Source organism: Chionomys nivalis, chromosome 1 (genome assembly GCF_950005125.1).
Source record: "Chionomys nivalis chromosome 1, mChiNiv1.1, whole genome shotgun sequence".
NCBI lineage: Eukaryota > Metazoa > Chordata > Mammalia > Rodentia > Cricetidae > Chionomys > Chionomys nivalis.
In genome coordinates, this window is record NC_080086.1 from 94,305,959 (window position 1) to 94,333,260 (window position 27,302).

The window sequence follows — 27,302 nt, forward strand, 5'->3', positions numbered from 1 at the left end:
ATAATGGAATAATCAAAAGGCATCAAATTATATTCCCACTCGATGGGCATGAAGGGTCTGCCAAGGATCTCAACAGATAAATTCGGGGAACAGGAGGGAGACTCAGGAAGAACAAAATGCCCAAACAATAAACAAAAGCAAGAGGCACAAAGCGCAGTATTTGGAATCGATAAGGAGTCTATAGGGAGCCATGGAACTAAGTGGCTGGAAAAGGAAGTTGACACAAATTGAGCAGGACATGGGCCATTGCAGCAGGGCACAGAAAGGAGCAGCATGCTTGGCTGTGGGCTCAAGGGTGGGTGCTGCCATGCTGACAGCCCCGGCACATCAGGGACTACTGAATGCACTTGGAAAGGTGCCAGGGCTCTCAGACATACTATCCAGATGGATCATCCTGAGAGCTCTCATCTGAAATGCCTGTCACCAGAACTGCCTAGATTTCAGGTCTCTGTGTCTTTCTGATTTAGGAACACTTGCCTTGAGTTTACTTGCTGAGCATCTCTCATTCAAAACTCTGCAGTATGAACGAGGCTCCCCACTCTTCTCTGCCCCAGGACTGTAACCATAGGCTCCATTTCCAGACCCCTCGCCAGCTCTGCACTTTAACTTGGAAACATGTGTGTGTTCCTAGTGGCTGTGAGCAGCAGCTGGACTGTCCCCCACTCTGGGCTTGTCTTTCCTCAATGTTCTTCTGCTAGTCACTGTCCTGGAGAGGGAACTCCTCCAAGCAGTCTCTCTCTCTGTCTGGAGGACTATTGGGCATGGTTTTGTTTCTTTATAACTGCACAGGCTAAATTCATCTTAATTGAAAGACTGGTAATATTTCATCTGCTACAGTTGAACTGGTATAATTTTTATCTTGTGCTTCATGGGTTTTGAACAAAGGACCTAAAGTAGTTGATAATAAATTTACCACCGAGTAAGTGGACTCCAGTAAGTCAAAGCCAGACAACAATTTAAACTCTCAAATTGTTTTAAAAAAATTATGTATCTTTCTTGAATCATCCCCGTGTGGTATCAGAGAACAGCTGTTATTATATTCTGTCATTACATCCACTTTACGATTCTGTCAATGTGCTATAACAAGAATACCATTCCCAACTGTTCACAGTTCTAACGCATGCTCACATGAGGCGAAGCATGCTGCCAACCTCTGCTGTGCTGCTAGAGCTCGCGTTCTCTCGCTCATGTATTCTGCAAACCATGCTGTGCACGCCAGGAACCTGTACTTAGGGTGACAATCCTGCATGGGAACGATGCACCTGTCCTGCCTGCACTGACCCATCTTATGGCACCCACTCGCAAAGCACAACCTCTAATAGGTAACATAGGTTGTAAGGCCCAGGGCTACACTCGGCCTCTTAGAACTTTTGGGATACTTAGGGTACAGATGGAAATAGTCACCTTGGAAGGCGGACATGGGCATCTCTCTTAATTCTCCTGCAGTACTACCTATCATTGCCTAGTTGATCATAAATCCTAAGTGATGACAGACTGCCCTTTCATCCCCTTCAACGTCCGCTGGCCTCTGGGCCTCTAGATGGCACTGTTCTCATTAGGTAGCAAAGAGCTCAGACTAATGCTAAGTTATTAACACATCATTAAGTATAGAACCAATCCAAACAATAAGCATTCAAGTAAAGTTATAAATAAGCAAAAGTCATTTTAAAACACAAACATATTTCCTAATTTCCTAAATATATTTCCTAAATTCTGACCCACAACATACATATATCTTTCACTGGTGTGGGGCACTAGTGCATAGTAAGGAAGAATCCATGGCCAAGCTCTGGAAGATGGGGTCCTAGGACCAGCAGCAGGAACACTGTTGGGAACTTGCTAGAAATGCAGACTCTCAGGTGGTGCCCCACATCTACTGATCAGTAGTTATTATTATTATTTATTTTAATAAACCTTTGGGTAACTTTGAGACATGGCAAAGTTTGAAAACACTAATCATAGGTGACCCTTCATGTCTGTTTTCACTTCTGTTTATCTGCTTCTGATTTTAGAACATATTTTTTTTTTTTGGTTTTTTTCGAGACAGGGTTTCTCTGGAGCTTTGGTGCCCGTCCCGGAACTAGCTCTTGTAGACCAGGCTGGCCTCAAACTCCCAGAGATCCGCCTGCCTCTGCCTCCCGAGTGCTGGGATTAAAGGTGTGTGCCACCACCGTCCGGCTTTAGAACATATTTGAATAGCTACTGTGACTGCTGCTGTTGCTATAAATAGAATTCTCTCTATACTGCATGCCTCTCCAAGATAAGACATGATAGCTGCATATCACTCAGAAGTTTGAGCAATGGGGACAGATAATTTTCATTAGGGATTAACTAGTCTCTTACACGTAAAGTTTCTTGTAGACAGTAGAGAGTTGGGCCTTACTTTTATGTACTCCGAGAGACTGTCTTTTGAATTATTCATTGTCAAACTGATTACTAATACAATAGATAAATGATTGTATAAAACTTACAAGTGATTTTTAAAATAATTATGTGCCACGTGAATATCTAAGTGTAGGTATGTGCATCGAGTGCAGGTGCCTGAGGAGACCATAAAAGTGTATTGGTTTCCCTGGAGGAGTTGCAGATGGCTGTGAGCTGCCCAACTTGGGTCCTCTGCAAGGACAGTAAGTGTTCTTGGCTGCTGAGCCACCTTTGCAGCTACTCTAAGTGCTTTCTAGTTGATACATTTGCCTTTCCCCTTTCTCTTAACTTTTTCTAGTCTTAATTAAGCATATTTAATCATCCCATTTTCTATTTTTATCATAGTGCCTATATTTCTTAAAAAACTTTTAGCAGTTGCCCTAGAATTTGCAGTACTTAACCTAAGTCCAAGTAACAGTGTATTACTTTGCCTTCAGTTCGTGTATGTTATATAACATTGTCCTAATAGTATTTGTTCTGGTTCATCCTTTAAACCATTGCCAACTCTCAGACCACTTACTCACATATTAGCATCACTAATTAATTTGAGCAGTTATTAGGTAAATTTAGAATAATGAACTTTTAAAGCTTTTACTCATTTCTTCTTCCTAGCTTTTCTCTTTTATATTTTTAATTTGTGTGTGTGCATGTATATATGTTGTGTGCATGAGTGTACCTATGTTTGTGCATGCATGTATGTATGTGTGGTGTGTGTGTGTGTATGTGTGTATGTTTGGGTTCATATGGGTGTGTATGTGTGCGTACATGCTTGTATGGGTTTGGCTTGTCCACGAGTGTTTGTGTGTACATGTGCGTACCGGCACACACACATTTGTGTGTGTGTGTGCGCGCGCACGCGCACATACAAACACAGGTGTCCAGAGACCAGAGGAGGTGCTGGATGCTCTGGAAGCAGAGTTGCAGGTGGCTGTGGCCTATTGGACATGGGTGTGAGGAACTCCTCAGCCATCGCTCTAACCACGCCTTTCCATTCTTGCTATAGGTCTGATTTTCTGTCTTCATTCTTCTTTCCTAAGGCAGAGCTAAAGCAAAAAGTCTCCTCAGCTTCTGTCTACAAAGTCTTTACTCATCCTTTACTTCCAAGGGTAATTTTATTAGACACAGAATTCTAGGTTGCTGATATTTTTCTTTCAAACTGAAATATTTTACTTTATTCCCCTTTAATTTATATCTGACAAGAAGGCGCTAGAAGTCTCACCGCTGTCTTCTTCCAAGGCTTCTATTTGCCTTTGGTTCCCTGTAATTTCAATATGGTGAACACAAAGGCGAAGATTTTGAGTATTTATCCTGCTCAGTGTACTCCACGTTTCCTGAATCTGAGGAAAAATTCTTTGACTTAAGTGCTTCCATTATTCTGGCTCCATCTCTCCGTTCTCTGGTACTGTAATTATGCGGATGTCACACCTCTGAAACGGCCCATAGTTCGTGGATATTCTGCTCTTTAAAAACATCATTTTTTTCTACTTGTATTTCAGCTTGGGAAGTTTCTAACTGGCCTATTTTCAATTCCACAGATCCTTTTCTTAGCTGCATGAGGTCTAAAGAGAAGCCCAGGAATCCAGTCTTCATTTTGTTGCAGTATTTTAATACTTCCTTCTGATTCCTTTAAAAGTTCCCAGCTGTCACTGGGTTCCCACTCTTCTGCAGTGCGTTACAGTTCTCAGTGGAGTCTCAATGTTGACTGCCATGTTTATTTTAAATCCTCTATCTGACTGTCTGAAAATCGGCACTAGGCACATCTGAGTTTGGTTAGGAGTCACAGTTTGTTTAGTCTTCTTGACTTTTTCTTGCCTTTTACGAAGCCTTGTAACTTTATGACTGAAGTTGGACGTAATGTGCCAGTTCTAGGAACGGAGGTAAACAGATCCTGGAATGAAGCTTGATGTCAAGGTGGCCAGGACCTGAGCTACGTTTAATATCCGTCAGAGGCTTTGGTTTCCTCCACGTCTTTGCTTTTCCACCCTTCTCTCAGTTGGTTTCCCCTAAGACCTCCTGATCCGTTCCTGTGTCTTGCAGTGCACACACCTTTGTTATATTAGAAGTCTATTGACATGGGGTAAAATACAGGAGGAAGTGATCTAAAACCTTATACTTAATGTCATGGGGGGCAGGGCTGAGACTCTGTCTGGGAAAAAAATACTTTTCAAATTACTTTCTTCTCTATGCTAGGCAAGAAGGCCAGGAGGCCTTCCCTCGGGTTAGACAAGGTCTTGCAGAGTCTCGTCCCCTGGAGAGTAGATTTGCTATTGAGAATTCTTTGGGAATGCTGCAAAATGATTCCTTCTCTTCCCTCCTCAGGAAGACCCTGGGGGATATTCTCAGGTAATTACTGTGTTAGATTTACTGTCATGACAAAGATCCCATGGAGATTAGCTCATGGCTTCAGAGGTTTCAACCCATAGCTGCCCTATTATTTTGGGTATTTTGGAAAAAGACCATCTAGGTAAGGAATGGCAGAACAAAACTGTTGGCTTCCTGGTGACAGGGAAATAAAGAGAGGAAAGGGGAAAAAATAACCTCCAAGGTTATGACCTCAATGACCCACTTACTCCAAAATGGTTTACCACGTCCCAAGATCCCATTACATTATGAATCCTTAGATGGAGTGGTGCACTCATGAGGTCAGAGGCCTCCTGACATAATCACCTCCCATAGGCCCTACCCTAACCTCTGAAAACTGCTGCACTGGAGACCAGTCCCTCAGCAGAACACTCTGGGAACATTTAAAATCTAAACTATAATTGGACATTCCTATCACCCCACCTCTAGAGAGGTGTAGGCAGAGGATTGCAAGTTTAAAGACAGCTTGAGCTATTTCATGAGACCTTGTCTTAAAATATAAACAAACAGGGCTGGAGAGATGGCTCAGAGGTAAAGAGCACTTGTTCATCTTGCAAAGGACCTGGGTTCAATTCCCAGAATCCGCATGGTGGCTCACAACCACCTGTAACTCCAATCCCACCTCTTCTGACCTCCTCAGACATCAAGGGCTTATATGGTGTGCATGAAGGCACCACACCACACATAAAATAATGAAACAAATCTAAAAAGCAAAACCAAACAAGCAGCAATCTACAAGCACAGTCACAACACGGACTCACAACTGAAGAGGGAGTTCCTGGAGGTAATGCTCAAGAGAGTGTGAGCAGTCCCGAGAGCTTCCATTCACTCTCTACACAGTCTGTGTTTCACCTGTGCTTGGCAATTCACCGCAACCTCCATCTGTGTTTTCCTGGCTTAAGGTTTCCCTAAGATTTCAAGTAAGCTGTCCTTTCATGATGGAGCCACCTCCCCAGGTTGTATATGGCATTGGTCCTGCTGTCTTGAGTGTCTGACATAGCTAAGAAAAATCACAGATTTTCAGTTTGTCCAGCTTACTTCTTGCTGTGAGGAGAGGAGCAGTAGATTCCAAGTCCAACACATCAGAGATGAAGCTGGGAGTCTACTACTTACTGTGGAAGAATTCTACACTGCGTCCTTTTCTCAGTGCATAATATTTGCCAACTATGATTTCCAAACAGGAAGAAGCAGTAAATAAATGTTGTAAAGCACGTTTATGAAAAAAAGATATTACTCAGGTTTAGGATACACAGCTTATCATTACATTTTTATAAGGGGTTTAAAAATAATTACAAGGCTGCACACCTTTAATCCCAGAACTTGGGAGGCAGAGGTAAGCGAATCTCAGTGAGTTTGAGGCCAGTCTGGTCTGCAAGAGCTAGTTCCAGGAGAGCCAGGGCTATTACACAGAAAAACCCTGTCTCAAAAAATGAAACAAAATAATAATAATAATAATAACCAAAAAAAATCACTGAAGATAACACCCACCAACTGACAGTTCTCATGGATTTAACTCAACCTGGGAAAGACTCCTGGGTGACTTACACAACATTAAAGTAGCACAGAATCTGGTCTCTCAGTGCTAACATGCCAATATATTTACTTAAAGTTAATTTTTGATCATAACAAAACAAAGCATTATGTTATAATATTCATTTTCAAGTTTAAATTATAAAACAGAAATTCTTAAACATTTTACTTAGCATCTAAATTTTACATAAAAGGCACATATAATTTTAATTTGAAAAATGCAATATTTACTTCAAAAGATGAATAAAATCATGTATTAGTCATTGGAAGTAAGAGATCATCTATAAACTGTAAAGCTATGAACAAGATAAATTGATATTACTTATCTAACTGCAACACTTCCCAAAAGTTTGGTGAATATACAGGGTATTTAGAAGAGTTCACATATATAATCATAAGGACAATTATTTTAAATTAGACAACAACTGTATGTGATATGATGGAGGGTGGCCAGAGTACACAGTTAAAAAAGAAACATAATCAAACTATCCTTGAGTACCATGTAGATCATTCATAGAGAATGAAATTTGTATGCTAATATCTAAAAGGATCAGAAATGTATAATCATAAAGAATACAAAGGTAAAATGTTACTGTATCTTTAAAACAGAAAGAGAGACCTGTAAGGACCAGGAATGAAACAAGCAGTAAAGCTCCTCTCTCCCCACAGTGAAGACTCTTGAGTTTGACATCTGTTGGGAATTTAATTATGTATTTCCCCTCATTTATAAGACCTTTAGGAAAGTAAACATGCTAGAATTCTATGGGTAAAACACAGGTACCTTGCCACGTACAACAGCATTCCTTTCCCTGATAAGGCATCTAGCACAGTAGCACACAGAAGCCCCGCCCTGCCTTCTCCAGAGAACCCTCCTGACCCCGCCTCCTTCCACACTGCTCTACTGTCACTCCGCAGGCCTCCACCCACACATCCCATACCCACCCGGGCATCAACACGTCACTGATGATCTAGTGATTACACCCCCCTTTACCTACAGATGTGGTAATACTAGAGACTGAATCCTTTCTGGGGAGCACTCTAATGGGGCTACTGTATGGATCTCAAGAGCTCTGCCCACTATGAGGAAGGAGTGGACTCTCCTTCCCAGTATGCATCACCTAGGGTCTTCACCTTGAACCTTTCAGCCCTTGAGAAATTACGACACGTGGACTGAGGATGTGGTCAGTGTTGGGGTACTTTCCTAGCACCACACGATTCTAGGTACAATTCCTAACCCTATATCCCCTCCAGTCGAAAGCAGAAAATTATGAGAAATAAATTTACTTGTAAGTTACTTAGTCAATGGTGTTCTACCACAGCAGCTCAAACTATGGCATCCGTTACATCACCAAGTCTCCTCTAACCCCTACTGTGGATTCCCTGATCAGCAGGGCATTCTGTCATGTCACCACTCTTTGACTGGGAGGGAGAATGCATCTCTAAAGACCATGTTTTATTCTTTTCCTCTAGTCCACTTTGGACGCACATTATCAATAACTATACAGTTAGTTAGGTCATTGGTTAGGAAGTAAAGAGGGAGATTTATACTCAAATTGTTGGTGTGTCCAAATCCTTATAAAAATTATCTGCAAAAGACAAACTAGCTCTAAAATTATAAAAAATGTGGCCTCTGGGGTCTAAGACCACGAGCAGAAGCGATCACTTGTGAATCGCGAATGCTGACAGGCTTTCTAGAAACGTGGACACACGTTCACTGCCAGTCAAGAAGGTGTTAAGAAGGACATACCCTCTGGTGCTGCTAGAATCTTCTTATCTTTGGGAGCCAAGGCAAACCCAGCATGAGAGATCATCCACACCGGGAAGCGGCCTTTCGTCAGAGAGTACAAGCTCTTCGCAAATGGCAGGTAAAAGGGGGAAAAGCCTGGGTTACCTAAGGAAAGATAAGATTGTGGATTAGAAAGATGGCAGACCCACGCGAGGTGATGTCAGGCCTGAAAGAGGTCGCTCTGGGCTTTCTCACACTATTCTCTACAAACCCAGTGACATTCACACTTACACTTAGGTATCATAAGAAAGATCTTCACAAACCAAAGCATAAAAGTATCTTTTTAAATCTCCCTTACATGGCTTCCCACTGTTACCAGAATAAAGCCCAAAGCACTAATACTGTCTCTATGAAATTTCAAGATCTGATCACCTCAGCTATTCTGAACAAAAACTAAAATTAAAACAAACAACAATAACAACAAGAAAAAAAACAGGCCAGTCAAATCAATGTTAGAATCTTACAAAACTTTAAATGTTATCTTTCCATTTCAAATATTTGGAGTGTGTGTGTGTGTGTGTGTGTGTGTGTGTGTGTGTGTGTGTAATGGACCACTGGTGAACATAAACACTACACATGATTTTTCTTGTGTGTATACAGAAGGTATTTTTGACATGGATTTGGCATAGAGAACAGAATAATCAATATGACATATCTGCAGGGTGAAGGACAATGAACCAGGGGGTTTGAGCCTGCAATCATCATCTGTATAAATTCTTCATTGTTTGTAGCACTTTCCACAGATGTCCACTTTTACCTTTCCCCTATTTCTCCAATTAATTTATCTATTTCCTCACGCTGTAAGGTGCTCTCTACTTTAGCTGAACACGGTCTTTGGCAATGGTATAAACCATGATTGCCATCCACACCAAGGGTCCACATCTTACAGATCCCTAGATAGCACAGCAAAATGGTTGAGAATTAGGCTGCCTGGGCTGTAACTCTGGGTTTCCCTGTGAACTGTGAGCTTCACCAAGTTATTTATTCTCTCTGTGGTTTGACTTCTCATTGATGAAATGGTTTAAGTACAAATGTACATGATGCTAAGTGAATTTATAGACATATGACATAGTTCAGTACTGCTTGAAACACAGTAATAGGTATATAGATGCTAACTATTCCACGTGTACAGCCTTGTCTACCTATCATGGTACTCTGTAATGGTTTCATCATCCATATTGATACCTTGCTTTTGTAGCATTCTGAGCAGGCTTTAAGTTCTAAGCCATCTTATGGTCGTGCTGACAATTTGCCAGATAACATGAAAACTTTCTCAAGGCAGTGATGTGTTCTTTGGTCAGCTTCCTGGTTACTGTGCCGTTGAAGAAGGAATGGAGAGAAGGGATATCAACAGAAGTTGGATACCCACTGTGTATGTAAATACCACGTCTTCATCTTTGTAAATGTAAACATGCAGAATAGGAATGCTGTTTAGCATTAAATACAAAATAGCACACTCGACTTCTTCTCTTCTAACAGCCAGTTCCATGAAACCATTAATTACGTAACAAAGCCCCCTGCATTGATCTGAAGTGTCTTCAGATCCAACACTAAATTTCTATTTATTTTAACCTGTTCTCCTTTGCTAAAACAGCCTACCGTACACCATTCTGCACGTGTGCGCGCACACACACACAGACAGGTGCGCATGTTCATGGTTTAAAAAATGGTGGACAAATCCTTCCTCTTTAAGCTTTCTAGGGTCTCAAAGTAGTTGAGTTCATTTTGAAAAATCTTCTTGGGCTTCTGAGTAAAGTTATACTTAATTTACATATTACTCTAAAAAGACCTGAGATGTCACTGAGTACAGCTGTGGTGCTTTGAACAAAAATGGCCTCCAAAGAGAGAGGCACTATTGGGTGTGGCTTTGTTGGAGTAGCTGTGGCCCTGTAGGAGGAAGTGTGTCACTGTGGGTGTGGACCTTGAGGTCTCTTTTGCTCAAGCTATGTACAGTGTAACAGACAGTTCACTTCCTGTTGCCTGTGAATCAAGATGCAGAACTTTCAGCTCCTTCTCCAGCACCATGTCTGTCTGCATGCTGCCATGTCCCGCCATGATAATGGACCGAACCTGAAATTTGAGCTGGCCTCAGTTACATGTTTCCCTTTATAAGAGCTGCAGTGTTCGTGGAGTCTCTTCACAGCAGTAGAAACCCTAACTGGACCAATAGCCTCCCGGGAGTGTTTTCTGTCCCACAGTGATACTTTACAACAACTAATCAACATATGCCTGGAAGCATCACTAGGTAACCCTCAGAACACCTTCAGTTCTTAAGTCAGCGTTTTACACATCCTAACTCAGCCTTCAATGGAGCAATAAGAACAAAGAGGTTGTGCAACTTTTGGCACAAGCTAGAGAGTCATTTGGGAAGAAGGAATCACAATTGAGAAAAGGCTCCCACCAGACTGGCCTGTGGGCAAACCTGCAGTGCATTTTCTTGGCAGATGGTGACTGATGTGGGAGGGACCAGCTCACTGAAGGTGATGCTACCCCTGGGTTGGTGGTTCTGGATGCTATAAGAAAGTGGTCTGCTCAAGCCAAGTAAGCAGCACTCCTCCATGGCCTCTGCATCAGTTCCTGCCTTGAGTTCCTACCCAACTTCCCTGGATGATGAAAGAGAAAGCTGTAAGATGAGATGAACCCTTTCCTCCTCAACTTGTTTCTGGCCATGGTGTTTTATCACAGCAATAGAAACTAAGATCTTCTGTGTGCCTGATTACAGTTAGTCTTACAAAACACCGAGAATGCAGGCGGAATTATCATTAGAGGTAAGCAAATGAAGAGCCATTTATACAAAATTTGGCACTAAGTAGGCACTTAGTAAATGGTATCTGTTAAAACTATTATTACAATTAATGCTAAAAACATTAAAAATAATAACTACACATTTTAGGTACAACAAACCCAATTACAGGGTATATGAAAACATTTGAGAACAAGATAACTATAGAACAGCCTTTTCTGCCTGTCTCAGGGTGTAAGTTTGAGTTCTTCCTCTTATTTACAATATGATCTCAATTAATTCTCCTTGCTTTAATACAGTATTTTATTACCACCAAGTAGAATGCCAACTACAGCATGCTCAACCTCTCTGTCAGTATTATAGCTTCCACTATATATTATTGTAACCATAACATTTGTACTGGGCAGTCACTGTTTGGAAGTCACTGTGCCATACACAGGCATGCAAGGTGCTCCATGGAATTTATACAGGAAGAGAGAAGAAAGACATAATCAAACGGGTGACCTGATTCACACGTGTGATAATATGTACAATTAAAACAAATAGATCAGTATGACTTAAAAAAACAAACAACAAACCCAAGGTCTGAGGAAGTGACTTTTTTAGCTGAGGTCCAAAGGGTAAAATGAAAGCCGTGAAGAAATAAAAAGCTTAGTTATTAAAGCAACAGAAGTGGTCCCTGCACCCTTGGCTCTTCTCATTACATCCAATAGCATCACGACTAAGGAATATGGCTAAGAAGCATTTACACAGAAAGGAGGATGAGGAGAAATAAACCAGTCATGATCTGAGGATCATGACAGGAAATTTGCCCTTTAGTCTACCAACACAGGATTAAGAGGGTTTAGGCATGATCATATTTCAATCATTTCTTTTCAACAGTAAAAGAATAATTAGAAAACATTAGATTTTTGGTAATTTAGACAAAATAGGCCACTTCCTATAAAGATGGAAAACATCTCAACTTATTCAAAAAGAATTAGATAATTTCAATAGACCTACTATGAACTAAAGAATGTCAAGCTTAAAGACTGAAGAGCTTGCAAACAAATCCAGATCTACATGGCTTTACTGGTAAATTCTGTCAAACATTTAAGGGAAGAAATACTATCAGTTTATAAGTATTCTTCAAGAAAATATGCAAGGAAGAAATAATTATCAGCTCATTCTGTGAGGTCCTATATCACCATCACACCAAAGCCAGATGCAACTTCTAGAAAAACAGAACTATAGGTCAGTATCACGGGGAACAGAGATGAAAAATTATACAGTAAGGGCCTGCAAACTGAACTCATCAAAAGGTTAAAAAATGAACATTGTGACTGAGTAGAGTTGATCAAAGGATGGCACAATTGATTTAACATTTAAAAATCAACTGTATCTGTCATACTTATAAACCAAAAGATTCACACACTCATATTAATAGATACAGGAAAAGTGGAACTTGGAATATATTTAGTAATAGAGCTATATTTTTAAACACAACATACATGAAATACTGAATCACAATTCCTAGATTCTGGATACAGTCTTTGTACCTAGTGAAGCTAGTCTCTTTCCATTACAGTCTATTTTTCAATGTATTTCTCTTTCTCCCTTTGGAGACAGGGTCTCTCACACTCTAGCACATCCTGGCTACTTACTATGTAGACTGGGCTGTCCTCAAATCAAAGTCCCCCCGAATAAAATAAATAAATGGAGGCTGCTGAAAGTGGCATGCTGGAGAAAACACAGAACCAAGGACGCCTTCACCCATACGTGTGCGCCCTAATTTTCCTGACAGTTTACATAGATGAGGCCCCAAATAAAGGTACGGGAATCCTACCAACTCACACGCAGAACCAGCCTAGGCCTCTGAGGGAGCTGAGGAAAAGAGTGAAAACCACAGAGGAACAGAGCAAACACAAAGGACACATCTGAAATCCCCAAGTGCCACAAGAAAAGAGATCACGGGACAAGGAATGTGTCGCACTTCCGGGTATCCACAGTGCCTACGCTAACTGCTCCCTCTACCTCCTCACCACACAGCAAACATGACTTCCCTCGCTCACTGTTGTCTAACACTTCACACACCTCAGGGGCAGCAAGCACTTTTCCGCAGCACACTCGGGGGCTGCCCCCTTCATCAACTATTTCACGGTACTTTAAGACTTACTCTGCCCACTCCGACCCATCAGCTTTTCGGTCACTCACGCATTCCCAGGTCCTTAAGTGACAAGTCTCTTGTTGCACACATGAAGAGATTTCAAAACTCAGATGAACTGAGTCACCACCTCTGCCCCATAATTTAGCACAGTTATCAAACCCAAAGGACTTATCTGCAACAAGTTTAAGCAACAAGTTTCCATAATGTAACCTGGTGTGCACAATGAGGCCCTGGAGGAAGGACCTCTGAAGAATGACTGTGCCACCCCCAGACTTTCTGGATCAGAAGTCAGTGATGGGACAAAGGAACACTGTGTATCAGGCCCTACTTCGCACTCCGACACGGACTGTAAGAACAACAAGCTTAGGCCCTTTCACCAGCCAGAAACAGCTAATAGGCAGAGCACCCCAACTCTGAGACCCTTCTCCAGATAAATCTTGGGCGCTTTTACCCCTTACTTACAATATGCCTGCTATTCTATCACGAAGCTGCTCAAGAACCCAACACCTCTCTTTTGGAAGATAATGCCTTTCATTCAGCAGACTGCTATTCCACCTATCGTCCTCAAGGGGTCGCCGCACCCTCCACGAGCACCGGTCTCAGAAACCGACTTTGACCCTAACAAAACATAGACATGGGGGTGAGGCAGGGGCTACTACACTTTCCTCTTAAATCCTTTCACACTTGATCATTTTAGTTGTCAAACTTCCTCTCTCCCTCCTTTCTTCCCTTTCTCCCTCCTTCCCTCCCTCCCTTCCCTCCAGCTGCAGGACAACCCCATTCCTGCCAAACCTCAGCGACATAGAGTAGTACCTGCTATGCCTGGAACTTCAAACTCTCATTCCCTACCGGCAGAGTATGTCTATTTTTTATTTTAACACATGCTACCAAACAGATTTTCAAGGAGAATGTTAAATCCTGGACGATTGCAAGCTTGTTTCCAGAAAAGGTTAGGCCAAAGAGAGATAGCGGCTCAGAAATCTTAGCACAGCTGGGCATGGAAGTCCCATGCTGAGGCGAGATTAGGCGGTACAGCTGAGCAGGGACATCTCAACTCCTTTCCCCGTTCAGCTCTGAACATTAGCAGACAGGCTCTCGCGCGTCACACAGAAATATGGAAGAAGATTCCTTCCCAGAAAACAGAATAATTGAAGGAAGAGCTACAGATTCTGAAAACCAGAGACTCAAAATGAAATGCTGAGTTATACTCAACACTCTACAGTGAGGCTTACCCAGGGAGCCCAAACATTCTTATTAGCCCGGGTGTGTTGTAATTTAAGCATAGGTTGTCATGGTTCTTGGGGTCCCTAGTCTAGGAAAACTGCAGTAGCTGATCAACTCTGGGCATGTGAAGAAACCCCGCCTCTGTATGTAATGGCCATCTAAGGAGAGAGAGAGAGAGAGAAAGAGAGAGAGAGAGAGAGAGAGAGAGAGAGAGAGAGAGAGAGAGCGCAACAGATGTCCTCCAGCCTGAGGGATTCTCCACACAGAGAAAACACATGGCAGACAGAGCTGTTTTCATAGTCTTAAAGGAAAAGACGATTTTGGCCAGTTTGAACATTTCCATCCATCCCAATAAATGCAGAAATAAAGACAAAGACATACCGACAGGGAGCCTTGCCACATGTGCCACGCAGAACACAATTTCAAAGTTTATTGTTGGCAACCAACTAGCTATCTCTGACAGTGACAGAGAAACGTCACAAAAGGTCAAGAAGAAAATCACAGAATAAAAACTCCATATTAAATAGATAATCATTTTAAGGAGGGAGAAAGTTGTTAAAAACTTAAACTTTGATAAAGATACAAAAATAAAAACATTTGTAAGGGAAATTACAAAGTTGTGTATGTGGTACCTTCTCTATAAGACAAGGCATATCTGTATAATAGGGAATATGGAAAATACCAATGTAAAGAAAAAAGCGCATGCCCAGAGTAGTAACCATGGTTGTTATCAGGAATAATTTAATTTCCCTCTGGTTCTCCACTGTTTACCAACAGCAATTCTGCAATCAGAGGTTCTGAGTATCTGTAACGTTTACACTTACCTGGAATAACGAAGATAAGCAGTTTTGGCTTGGTGACACTCTGTTCATCAAAGAGGTTAGTCCAGGGCCCACATTTTATAATCTGGGTTTCAACTCCACCACAGAAAAAGAATTCCTCACACACAGGGATTTCTTCCTGAACGTCTGAGTCCATCGCTAAATAAAAGGATGGGGGGCAGGTATGAGAAATAAAATAAAGACCGAGCAAAAGGCAGGAGAGGTGTGCATAGCTGTAGTCTCAGCCCTCAGGAAGTGGACGTATGTGTTCAATGTTAGCCTCTTTAGCTACATAGAGTTAGACACTAGTGTGGAGACCCTGTCTCAACCTTTCCCTCCTCTCTCCCCATCTCCACAAAAGGCAGGAAAATATAAAACCTTGAACCAAAGACAATATTGAAGAATTAAAAAGGGTCATTTCAAAAACACTCAGAATAGAATGCCACAGGACACGACCCAGGTGCAAGACTATTTAGCTATCTGCATCAAAAGACTGAAAGGCAAATTCAAACCAACCACAAGGGGTTTCCTGAGAAACAGGCGGTCACAGGTCAAGAATTTAAAAAGAGGTCAGAAGGGAGCCTGAGTCAAAGACAGATTAGCATTTTCCCCTGTGGCTGTCTCCAGTTGGAAGCCACAGTGCCCTTGGATGACTTCCCTCCCCTAGGCTGGCAATCTCTGGTAGCTCAGTGCCTCACCTGAGTTGGGCCCTCAACCTTTACCTGGCAATGGCTGGGGGAAAGCTCAGCTCTCCCAGGATGGAAAACACTGAGTTCTTTATGCTCATTCTAGTCACCCTCTTCTGTCCCAATTCTGCAGCACAGTCTTGTGTAATGGAAAGCACCGCATCATTGGATTATGAAAGAGGTGGGCAGGGAATACCAGGACATGAGGCGGCAAGCATGCACGATTCTCTGAATCACGGTATACATACAAACTGGAGACTCTGAAATCTTTAAGTAATGCCCCCGTCTCCGTTTTTGCCCTCCCTGTCTGTGGGCACCAGGTCTCAACACTTCAAGACTCTGTCCCAGCCTTCAGGACAGCCTGCGCCTCCCCCTTGTGCTACCCGGTCCTTTCCTTAGCGCCCACTGCTTTTCTGCAGTCCTCTGCTCATGCCTTTTCCCCAGTCACTTCTGGACCGCCTTCCCACTGCTGTCAATGGCCCATTTGCCGCCTCCCACCAGGAATTCCAGCCCCTCTCTCATGGCTGCGCTCACGGCTCTGACCCTGGGCTCTGAAATGCTTCTCTTCTATGGGGTAGGCCGGGTAGCCCGTGCTGAGTTCCTGGTGGAAGTGGTTGTTGGAGAGTGGCAGCTAGAAGCCTCCCTGCAGGCTCTCCCTGGCGGACATGTCTTCCCCTCTGTGCTGCTCAGGCTGTGAAATCCCCCAGCCTCCTTTCCAACTGGAGGGGATTTTGTCACCGAAAGATACAGAGTAATAACTGGAACTGTTTTTCACTGATAGAACTGAGAACTCCTGGCACAGAGTGACTAAGGGCTAAGAATACTGTTAAAAATCGAGTCCCCACAATAAAGCATGCAGTCCAAAGGTCACGGATACCCAGAATGGAGAAAACTGTTCTACCCCAAGTGGCTGTTCCATGGTCCCTCCTCTAGAAAGCCAGCTGCTTGGCCTTTGTTCTCCATGTTGGACCGGAACTGTGGGTCTCAAGCTGTGCACAGGCACTCCGGACACACCTGATGTGGGTGCTGGAATTTGAACCTAGATCCTCAGGCTTGCAGAGGAAGCATACTTGCAGAGGAAGCATACTCATTTCTCCACCCACAGTCTTTTTCTCAGTGGACACTGGTTAGGTAGCCAGCTAAGTTTTAGACTTAATGCAAGTAATGAGTCCAAGAATAAGAATATAGAAAAGTAGGTTCCAGAAATAGGAATGCAGAAGTAAAGAAATATTAAGTTGTAAGCCTAGGAGACTGAGAGCAGACTGTCAGCAGCTTTTGGATTAACTATTAAGAGTGGGTTACTTTGCCTTACAACCCATAGCTCTGTCTGCAGGACTGAAGCAGCCCTCTGCAAACTGAGGATCAGCTTTAGATGACCCCCACATACCCAGGTCACTCATGACCAGCAACTGCTGTGAGCTGAGTTAACCTTTAAAGGATGGGATGCTCTGACTTTTCGGTTGTGCATTGTCCCGTACCCTTCCACGCTATGCAAAACTGGCAGTATCAGGGGAGTGTAGAGCTTTGGTAAACACCAACAGCAAGTGTCAAAAGGAAACAATGGGCTAAATACAAACACTAGTTTAACTGAAAAACCCTGTTAATGAGAAGGAGGAAAAGGCCAACTGAATCTGAGTTTTATCTCAAGATTGTAAAAATTCTCGCTTGCTTCTTGCTATAAAAAAGGGAGTTTGGAAACAGCCATGGCCACAGCTATGGAAGGCCATCTCTGACTGTGGTCACAGTCATAGAGAGCTGGTAAGCTTTTTGTGCCCTAGGGAGAATTTTTTTTCTTTTTCTAAAATAAAGATTCCTATTGGTTTAATAGACTTTGGTGGTCTGTACCCCATCTTTGTGTGATGCAAAGACCCAACACAAGTTCTCAATGTCTTTCCCTAGACAGGTCATCATAATTAAGGCAAAGGCAATGCTGGTTATGATGTAGTGTAACTGGAAATTCCACACATCTGGAAAACTATCTGACAGCACAGGTCAACACCTACAAAGGGGACCACTTTGCCTCATTTTGAGGAATTAATTCTATACAAAAAATAAAATCACAAAAATATTTCCGTAAGAAATGCAAGCAAGGAGTGCTGTTCAATAACAGTCCAAGGGCTGAAGAAGCTAAGTGGCCACTTAGGGGGTTAGGCACAGTATGACAAAGCAGTTTAAGAGAGTTAACTACTTAATGACTCAGCATTCAGGAGGGATAAACTACAGTTCTGAGCATATGCGCCCCATCGAGACAGCTCTGCTAATTTCCTTTAACTTTACTTTTCCCCCTAAAATTTCTATGATTTCATTTCTCCAGTCTTAGGATCTGGTGTCCCCTCATCCCCCTTGTCTATGTCCACATCCTTTGACTGTCATTTTTATGAATTTGGGTAGGAAGAAGGAACAAACACAGAGGGTTTTTTTTTTTTTTTTTTTTTTTTTTGGTTTTTTGAGACAGGGCTTCTCTGTAGCTTTGGAGCCTGTCCTGGAACTAGCTCTGTAGACCTCGAACTCACAGAGATCCGCCTGCCTCTGCCTCCCGAGTGCTGGGATTAAAGACATGCGCCACCACCACCCGGCCTTAACTGACTTTTCTTAAGCAAGAATGATTAGAAAAAATTAAAAACTTTAAGATGTGTGAACCACTCCTGATACTAAATAAGTTTCACTCACATTTATATTCAGGACTATTTTAATCACTAGTAAACGTCACTGTAGCCTCTGTAAGGTTCTGTCCTGTCTCTTTAAGAGTCAAGCCACGCCTACTCCCTCCCCTGTCTGCTGAGGCAGGCAGATCTTCCTTCCTGCTTGCAGCCTGAGTCTCTTCTTTTTCCTTCTCCCTCTCGAAGAGGCAACTTCTGCCTCTCCAGTCTCTCCCTTCTGCCTCTGCCCACTGTTCTCTCTCTCTCTCTCTCTCTCCCCCCCCCTCTCTGCTCTTCCCTCTTCTCCTCTTCCCTTCAATAACCCACTAAATAAATATCCAACCTCACTCTGCATGGCTTGCCTATCCATCTGTCTCTTGCCTGCCACCACCACACAGGGACCAGCCAACTTTGGAGACCTGCTACATGGTCTCATGCGCCGTCCCTGCCTGGAACTGGCTGCTCTCAGGACATGCTGCCCCATGCCTGCTACCGCTCAGGGATCTGCAGCGTTTCTGCCACTGCAGCCCCTTGAGGATCTCTGCAGCATTTTTAATTAATTCATTACAGCCTCCTCTCCAGAAATATCATAACAAAGTAGGTGTACTTGTGAAGGTTTTCTGACATTTACAATGCATCAGAAACAAAATCGATGGAGGCTAATACAAAATGTTAAATTAGGGCACAGACTGCAAAGCCACTGGCCACACTTAACACTTTAACCAGAGGGAAATCCAGCCATTAAACACACCTGACTCTTGACTAATTAATTCCAAGTAATGATACTCTGGGTTTGATTAACGTCAAGATTTCTGAGAGTTCAAGCAGACGTGAAACTCAAACACAGTCTATGAAACCTGGGAAACAAAATCCACAACTGTGATTCTAAAATACTTCAAACACAATAACTGGACTGAGAAGTGTGGAGTTGACACTGGTGTTCCCAGGGCAGCCTTCCCTTCCCTTGTACATCTGAGTCTCACCAAGCAGAGGAGAAGGAAGGAAAGAAAATCTTACCTACGAGCCTGAGGTAATTCAGTTCTGTAAGGACAGATTAACAAAACACTATGTTATGACAATTATAGGTTGCTGAAGGGTGACAGTTCCACCCTTGGCCTCGGCTTCAGCCTATGAGCAGGCCTGGATTAAATCAATGTGATAAGGACCAAGCGTCAGGGTGGATTGCATCCAAGTGTGACTATGACTTATGCAATTTATGAAAACCTGTTTTTCTAAATACAGGTGCTTACCTGGATTAATAATTTTTGAATTTTATGTTGCAACATATTTTTCCAATTTAATCTTATACAAACCTAGGCAATATGTGAAACAGAGAACCAGCATTTGATCAGTATAAATCTTAGAAGTTCAAACCTACAATATTTTCATAAATTTATTGTAATACTTAGAATGCAACTATATAAACTATATTGTATGAAGCCAATGGGAACAATAAAACTAAAATTATGAACAAAAATATTCAAAGTAGAGTTGTACGTATATCTTATTAGGCTGAAGCATCTAAATGTCTGCCGTTTATTTTATCTACCAGAATTCCTACTGAACTGTACAAACTGGCGATGATAACTTTTAAAAAGCTTGAGCTAGAATGACCCAAGAGTTGTCAATCACATTAAGCATCAAAAAGACATAGCAGGGGAGTTTTTCAGATTTCCCCCCTTTCTTCCAGTATTTGTGTGTCCTCACCTGTTTGCAGATGTATGGAGGACAGAGGTCAACTTACGGTATCTTTGTCTATGCTCGCAAAGACCTTAATTTCTTCAGACAGGGTCTCTCTGCACTGACTGGCTGGCCAGCAAGCTTTCAGGACCCATATGTCCTCTCCCACTCTCCCCGTGCCGGGGTCACAATAGAGCTCTTAAGTGAGCACTTGGGGTCCAAACTCAGGTCCTTCAGCTTGCACAGCGCGCACTTTACCCAGGGAGCAGCCGCCCAGTCAGCAAGAGTTCCATTACTCTGTCTACTAAGAACTTGTGTCACTTACCACACACATCGGAGTCTAAGAAGCTCCTAAAGCTTCCTCAGAAGTCGGTCTTCCCGTGAATCATCAAACGCACGCACCACTTACCGTCTCACCATGAGACACAGCAGAACACACACTCGCGTATGTCTGATTCTTGCATGGAAATTAATTCGTGGTTCCTGGGTACCAGCGTTTAAGCTACTTGTGAAATATTTGGTGACTGGAATGCACAGATTGGCTTTCGAAAGGTCGTGGCAGACACACCAAGTTTGTAATTCATATGGAAAGATGATGTGAGAAGGAAATATGAAAATAGCAGAAGCTCTAGTTCAAATACTGACATGCTGGTTATCTGGATGTGTGAAGCCACAGAGGTAAGACTGGCAGTTGGTTTTGCTTAGAGGTTTGTTTTGTGAGTGGGGCTGGGGATTGAACCCAGGGCCTTGCACATGCTAGACAAATGTTCTACTACTTGATATTCCCAGTCATTCGAGGGTTGTTTTTAAGTTTGAGATGTAGCGAATCTGATTTTGCAATAGCAGATCAGCTTGCTTCCAAAAAAAATCTTCCACTGATGACAACTAGAGAAGCCAGGGAAAAGCTTTTTCTGACTGTTTAAAAAATACCAGTAACCACTAAAAGAATGGGCCAAGAATGTGTAACAAATTTGCTTATCAGGAAAAACAAAATGTGATATATGGGTGAGAAAAAGGCAGAGAATAAATTTTAAAAATATAACATCAGAAATACAGAATACAGAGCCTGTCGGCAGCACTCTGCTCTCTGTCCCCAGACCCAACCCCTCAGGCTCATCTCCAGCGCTGCAGCAGACACCAGCTGCTGCCTCCCTTTCCCCCGCCCACATCTCCTGTGGATCTCGCAGTCCAATCTCTCCTGGCTTCCTTTCCCTGACTCACTGCTATATCCCAGCCCCCAGCTCAAGCAGATACCCCCTGCCCAACTGCAGGTCACACCTTTCAGAAAACTAGGTGGGCTGCCCACAGACTGTGATGGCTGTGTGTTGCATGTTTTCCTGGTCTGCTTGGCTTATATAGTCATGAGGAATGCCTCCTGGTTTTGCAGGCTGGGATGAAACAAGGAGTTGAGGGAAGGGGGTTGGAGGGGATGTCCCTGGGATCCACAAGAGACATGGGCAGCTACAGCAGGAAGGGAGCCCTCATCTAGGGAGAAGACTGAGGAACTGGGTCTCTGGAAACAGAGAAGTGGAGAAGGTCTATGGGAATAGAAATAAGGAAAAGATGGTCTTTCAAACAAACAACAAGGGCCAACTAGAGATCAACATAGAAAATGAATCCACCATAACACAGAGTAAGCCACATATAGCATAAAACAGAGAGAGCAATAAAACCTCCAAGAGACTCATGTTTCCACTACAACTTATCTGCTGACCTTTGTGCAGTCAAAGGTTACTTAAGCAAGTCACAGCATACCTTAGCCATAAAGGAAAGGGTTTTAAAATACATCCTTTTTTCTGTTTTTTGTTTTTTGTCTTTTCAAGACAGGGTTTCTCTGTGGCTTTGGAGCCTGTCCTGGAACTAGCTTTGTAGACACATATATACAGACTTCTGCTTATAAGACCATTGTTAGGATGTTCTCCAGCAACAGGTGTGAATCTTGAATGCTACTCATGTGTCATTATGCATTTGTTTGTGTGCTTGTATGTGTACAGATTTACAGTGTTCTCCCACTCTGTAGTTTTCTTCTCATTCTCTTAATTTCTCTGTATACAATCTATCTAAAGATATGTACCTTTTTGTGGGGCTAGGGGTTGAACCTAGGACCTTGCAAATTTTAGGTAATTGCTCTATCACTGAACTACATCTGCAGTCCATACTTTTTGTACTATGTGTGTATAGTATCTATACATACAAAAGAGACTTCAACATGCACATATCTAGACTATGCAAAGAACGTCTACAAATCAGTAAGAAAGAGACAACCCATTTAAAATACAGGTAAAATGTCAGAAGGACACATTTCAAAAGTGAATGGCCCCAAACAGATGGCTAATAACCATAAGGGCTTTCTAGAAGAGTCAAAGAACACCAACATGGAAACCATCATCTGGGTATGTTGGTGCATGTCCAAAACCCAAGAATGTGGGAGGCTGAGGCAAGAATGTTGTGAGTTTGAGACCTGTCAGGGCTACATGATATAGTTGTCTAAAAAAAACAAACAAACCCTAAAAAACAAAAACCCAGGTGTTGAGGCTAATACCTATTTTCCTAGCACTAAAAGGTAGAGGTAAGATCAGTTTCAAAGTCAGCCTAGATTAGAGAAGACACCATCTCAAAAAAATACAAAATAAAAAAACTCTATAAAGTATAATGCTAATCACAGGGGGCAAATTTACAGAAACACACACACACACATTGAAATCAGGCCTGGAATTCTCCAACTCCAGGCTATGAAGGTTTTGAATACCAGCTTAATGAGTTAGGGGAACCAGTAATTCCGGACTATATTTTGCAAGGGACCTGAATTGATAGTTGCTACAATTTAAAAATTAAAAAGTTCCCAAGAATTACAGGATACCACACTTGTTCATTCAACATGGCAAACCATCCTAACACTTACACCTTTAAACAACATGTTATATCCTCACAGATTATGTGCATTAGAAATTTTAAAAGGCTAAAGAATAGTCAGTCTTGGTCAAATCTCAAGTAAGTTAGCTAAGAAAACTCAACACTGGCTTTGACGTGTTCACTGGGACAGGGTCATCAGGAAGTAACCTTATTGATAACCCTAAAATGGGTGCTCCAAGACAACAATAGGTTGTTGGTTTAGAAAACCAGAACACATCATCCCTATCTAAGCTTTCCAGGTGACGTATTTGAATAGATTTCTGCAGTGCAGACAGGCTGATTTCCAAATACAAGTGGCTCCTTAGGATTAGCCTTATCTCACCTCTTAGGACCTCACCTCATTAGTCACAGAGCATGAGTTCCCAACACACTGATAAGCATTGGGAACCTTTAAGAAAGAAACATACCATCTCAGAAAGTGAGCTGCCATTTTACCAATTCTTACCAGTCTCTCCGACCTACTAACATCCCAACCTCTTCCTCAAAGTGGTTCGGGAAAATGTTAACAGCATCAGGAAGGTAATAGTTTCCAAAAGTAAGAAAGGACTAGATTAAAGTGTTCTAATAAGAAGATTGGGGGGGGGGGGGTCAGAAAAACGTAAGAACACACTAAAGTTTGGAAGCTATCAAAATAATGCTACAAGAAACAAGAGCAAGGAATTTAAAAAATAACAACTTAAAAATGGGATCAACTGCAGAGTGGAACCAACAGAAAACAAGATCATAGAACTTGGATAGATTCACAGAACTAACGAACCTGAATTAGTGGGAAATAGTCTAGAAACGTAGCAGTAGCCCAGGGGCTCGTACTACAGTGACACCTAAAATCCATACAAGCAGAATTCCAGAGGAGACAATGTGGGGCTAAAAGAGACACAGAGAAAACTGTATTGGAAACTTCCCAAATTTGAGAAGGACATGAATCTACAGATTGATTCAAAAAGCTGAGCAAACCTCAAGTTGGAGAAATCTACAGAAATACAAGGCATGCCAACGGTGCATTTTGAAAAACTAAAAGCAAAGAAAAAAATTTAAATCAGTCAGAGAGCAACAACACATTATCTGCAATGGTGAAGGTAATTCTCGTGTGGATTTCTCAGGAGAAACCACCCGGGACAGAAACATCTTTCAACTTCATATGGAAAACAAGGAAGTATTCAACAGACACCAAACACTACCGCTTACGGTTCCAAGTTTGTTTTAACAAACCTTTGTGACTTAAGCCTAGAGATTTTTTTTTTGTAGTTGTTGTTGTTGTTGTTTGTTTTGTTTTTGTCTTTTGAGACAGGGTTTCTCTGTAGCCTTGGAGCCTGCCCCAGAACTCGCTCTGTAGACCAGGCTGGCCTCAAACTCTGAGACCCACCTGCCTGCCTCTGCCTCCCGAGTGCTGGGGTTAAAGGTGTATGCGTCACCACCACCAGAAAAGACGAGAGATTTTTTTTTTTTTTTACTTTCCCAGGTCTGTTTGGTTGCAACACCCACCCCAGCAATAAGGACGTGCTTTTAAAACTAAAAGGACAAGGAAACATGGGAGGGTTCAAATGGCAGACTGTCCGTTCTCCCACTGTTTAGCATACAGGACAGAAAGCAGATGATCAGTAACAACTTGAGAGGGAAGAGATGAGTTAATGAGTCATGAAAGAATTGTCTCAACCAGTATTCTGAGCAGTGAGAGGAGTGGGGGAAACCGCCAAAAGTGAGAGTATGCAAGTAAGACAGGAAGAGATGCGAGGGCAGCCCCAGTCGGACTCTGATTCATTTCTAGCGGACTGCATAACAACGCACAGGCTCATCCCTTCTCAGGCAGCCGCTGGCGACCTTGCCACCAGTGGGGTGCGTGCAGTACCATCTCGTTCCGCACGACCAAGTTCAGCCCACCCGGGGTGATGGCCACTTCATTATTCTGGCACCGCCCTGAGCGCAGCACGCCCGTCCTTCCTCAGGGAAAACCACCCACCGTGCGGTCTGCAGCACCTCTCTGGTCCTCCTGCAAGGTGTATCAAGTTGTCCACAGATCTCGCAAAGCGTCACCAGAACCGGAAGTCCCGGTCAGTCGTGAAGTCACAACACGGCGCCGAGCCCGTCCCGGAAGTTGGCTCCCTTAGAAGGCTTTCTGAGCGAGGATCCCGAGTTCGAGAGTTTTGATGACAACTTCGTAGGGTTGTGGTCCCTGGCCAGCGACATAGCTGGGAGCACTTAGAGAGTTTCCTTTATTTCTTCTAAATTTTAACCGCTTTCTGTTCTTTGTGGTTATTTAGTAGTTTTTTTTTCCCCTCCTCCGGAGTCCTTTTTCTGTTCTCCACACCTGCCCCCTTTCCTATCTTGCATCTCCAGTCCCTTCTTCATGAACGCAGGGAAGTTGACTCTCAGTTAACCTTAGCGTTAGTATTCCGCTTCACATACTCTGCACTTTAGGACAATGAGACTGTTCAGAGGTACTTTCAACTAAGCACAAACTCCAAGATCATTTCCTCAGCATTTGGTACACGATACGTGTTCAGTGTATTTATAGTCTTGAAAATCCTGTAGCCGATATGGCATTCTTATATCCAGACGAAGCAACATGGAACTTTGAAAAATCACAGCAATTATCACACACTCGTGGAAAAAAAGCCTTGTTCTTGTATTCAGTACCTCAGTGATGGTGCCACCGTCCAGCCAGCTGTGGAAATGAAAACCGCTAAACTTCATTACCCTTCTTTGTCAGTTCTGTTTCCCATATCCACTAGGTAACATTCAATGAATATAGAAAAAGCCATTCACCGTGCCAAGAGTTTCTCATGAACCAATTTTTAAATCCCCACAGCTATTCAGTGAAGCCAGTATTAAAAGGGATCATTAGAGTCTGGAGACATAAACACATAGAATAAATGATTATGTTAGAGTGCCAGTATGTGACAAGTACAAGGTGGTGTCCCTCATGAACACAGTTTTATGTGTGTAAATGTCCCACGAGTAATGCTGTAAAACTATATTTATATGATGCCATTCAGGTCTATTGACTTACCTCTCCAACAGCAGGATACATCTAGATGTCAATACAAAGGGAAGTGGATTCTTAAAAACAGATGGAAGTTGAGGTACACATCTCTCTCCATCTCCTGGTTCCAAATTTCTCTGGGTATCTATTGCATCCATCTCTCTTCCACAGGCAGAATGCATTAACACATTAACGTAACATGTCTTACACATGCCTTGTAATGCATTATCTCAGGTGATTAATGTTTCTGATTTCACTGAACCTGTGCCAGAAATAACTGAAGGTTCAGACTTTAAAGAGACAACCATCTTTTCTGACCTTATAGATACTCAGGATTATATCTGCTCAACCACAGTTTAAAGCGAGGTGTGGGGAAACTAAGTAACTTGCTCAAAGTCAGTTGGGAAGGCTAGACGCAGGTAGCTGACAGCAGCTTCTTGATTGTTCCTCATGCCTTCTCTGGGCCTTCTACTCTTGGGATATCCATTCTTTCACTAATTAAGTTGTCATATTTTTGCACCCAATGTTCCCTTTGCTGCATAACAGGCTATAACTGATGTGCCTGGTTTAAGTAATAGAGTTGAGTGTTCTCTGATGCCTGCAGAATTCGTTTGACACGTGTCAGGTAAGCTGTAATTGTGGCGCTATTATATATTGAGTTTGGAAGTAAAATACTCCTCCCTTCACCATAAGGCTCGTGTGTTGAAAATTTGGTTTTTCCACGCAACAGTGTTCAGATGTGGACACTGTTGGCACAGTATCTGAGAGGTGATTTGACCATTGGTAATGTCACGTTTGAATGGGCTTGTCTCTCTGTGCTTCCTGGACAGCTTTGCAGTATCACACACTCCCCACCATGATGCTGTGCCTCACCGCAGGCAGAAGCACTGGGACAAAGTCTCTCGATCTGTAAGCCAATACATGCGTTTGTTCTTTTTTGTTTGTTTTGAAGCAGGGTCTCTCTCTCTTTCTGCATAGGGCTAGCTATCCTAGAATTTACCATGCACACCAAGCCGGCCCCAAACTCACAGAGGTCTGCCTGCCTCTGCCTCTCAAGTACTGGGATTAAAGGCACACACCACCATGTCTTTATAACCAAAATAAATATTTCATCCTTTAAATTTATTTTAGGTATTTTGGCACAGTGATGAAAAGTGACTGACATATGTACTTCTGTTTTGCATGCTTTTTAACATCAGTTTCCAGTTCCCATTAAAGTGAGAGCTCCCTGAAAATCATGCTTTTACAATCTTTAAGTAATGTTAAAATCCATGTGCATCATTCACTTATTTGAAGGTCTGGAGAATTTTGAAATGAAGGCTTCTATTTGCATTATCTTTATTGTACTTTTTTGTTTTGTTTTGGGGTT

The 27,302-nt window shown here is 42.5% G+C and overlaps 1 protein-coding gene across 3 annotated transcripts in view; it reads right to left on the minus strand.

Annotated features, from left to right (window-relative positions):
- The window catches only part of Ldah (lipid droplet associated hydrolase), a 65,900-nt gene extending 40,907 nt beyond the window's left edge, over window positions 1-24,993 (minus strand). Inside the window, exons 1-3 of one of the 3 annotated variants that reach the window (XM_057787710.1) lie at window positions 24,911-24,993; window positions 15,039-15,194; window positions 8,063-8,206 (exon numbers count right to left, since the gene is read on the minus strand). In XM_057787710.1, coding sequence (XP_057643693.1) covers window positions 8,063-8,206; window positions 15,039-15,192 — 298 coding nt within the window. In that variant the 5' untranslated portion in view covers window positions 15,193-15,194; window positions 24,911-24,993. Of the gene's footprint in view, window positions 1-8,062; window positions 8,207-15,038; window positions 15,195-15,733; window positions 15,764-24,910 lie in introns of those variants that run through there. The other 2 variants (XM_057787718.1, XM_057787727.1) reach the window with 2 other exon arrangements.
- Window positions 24,994-27,302: the final 2,309 nt, after the last annotated feature.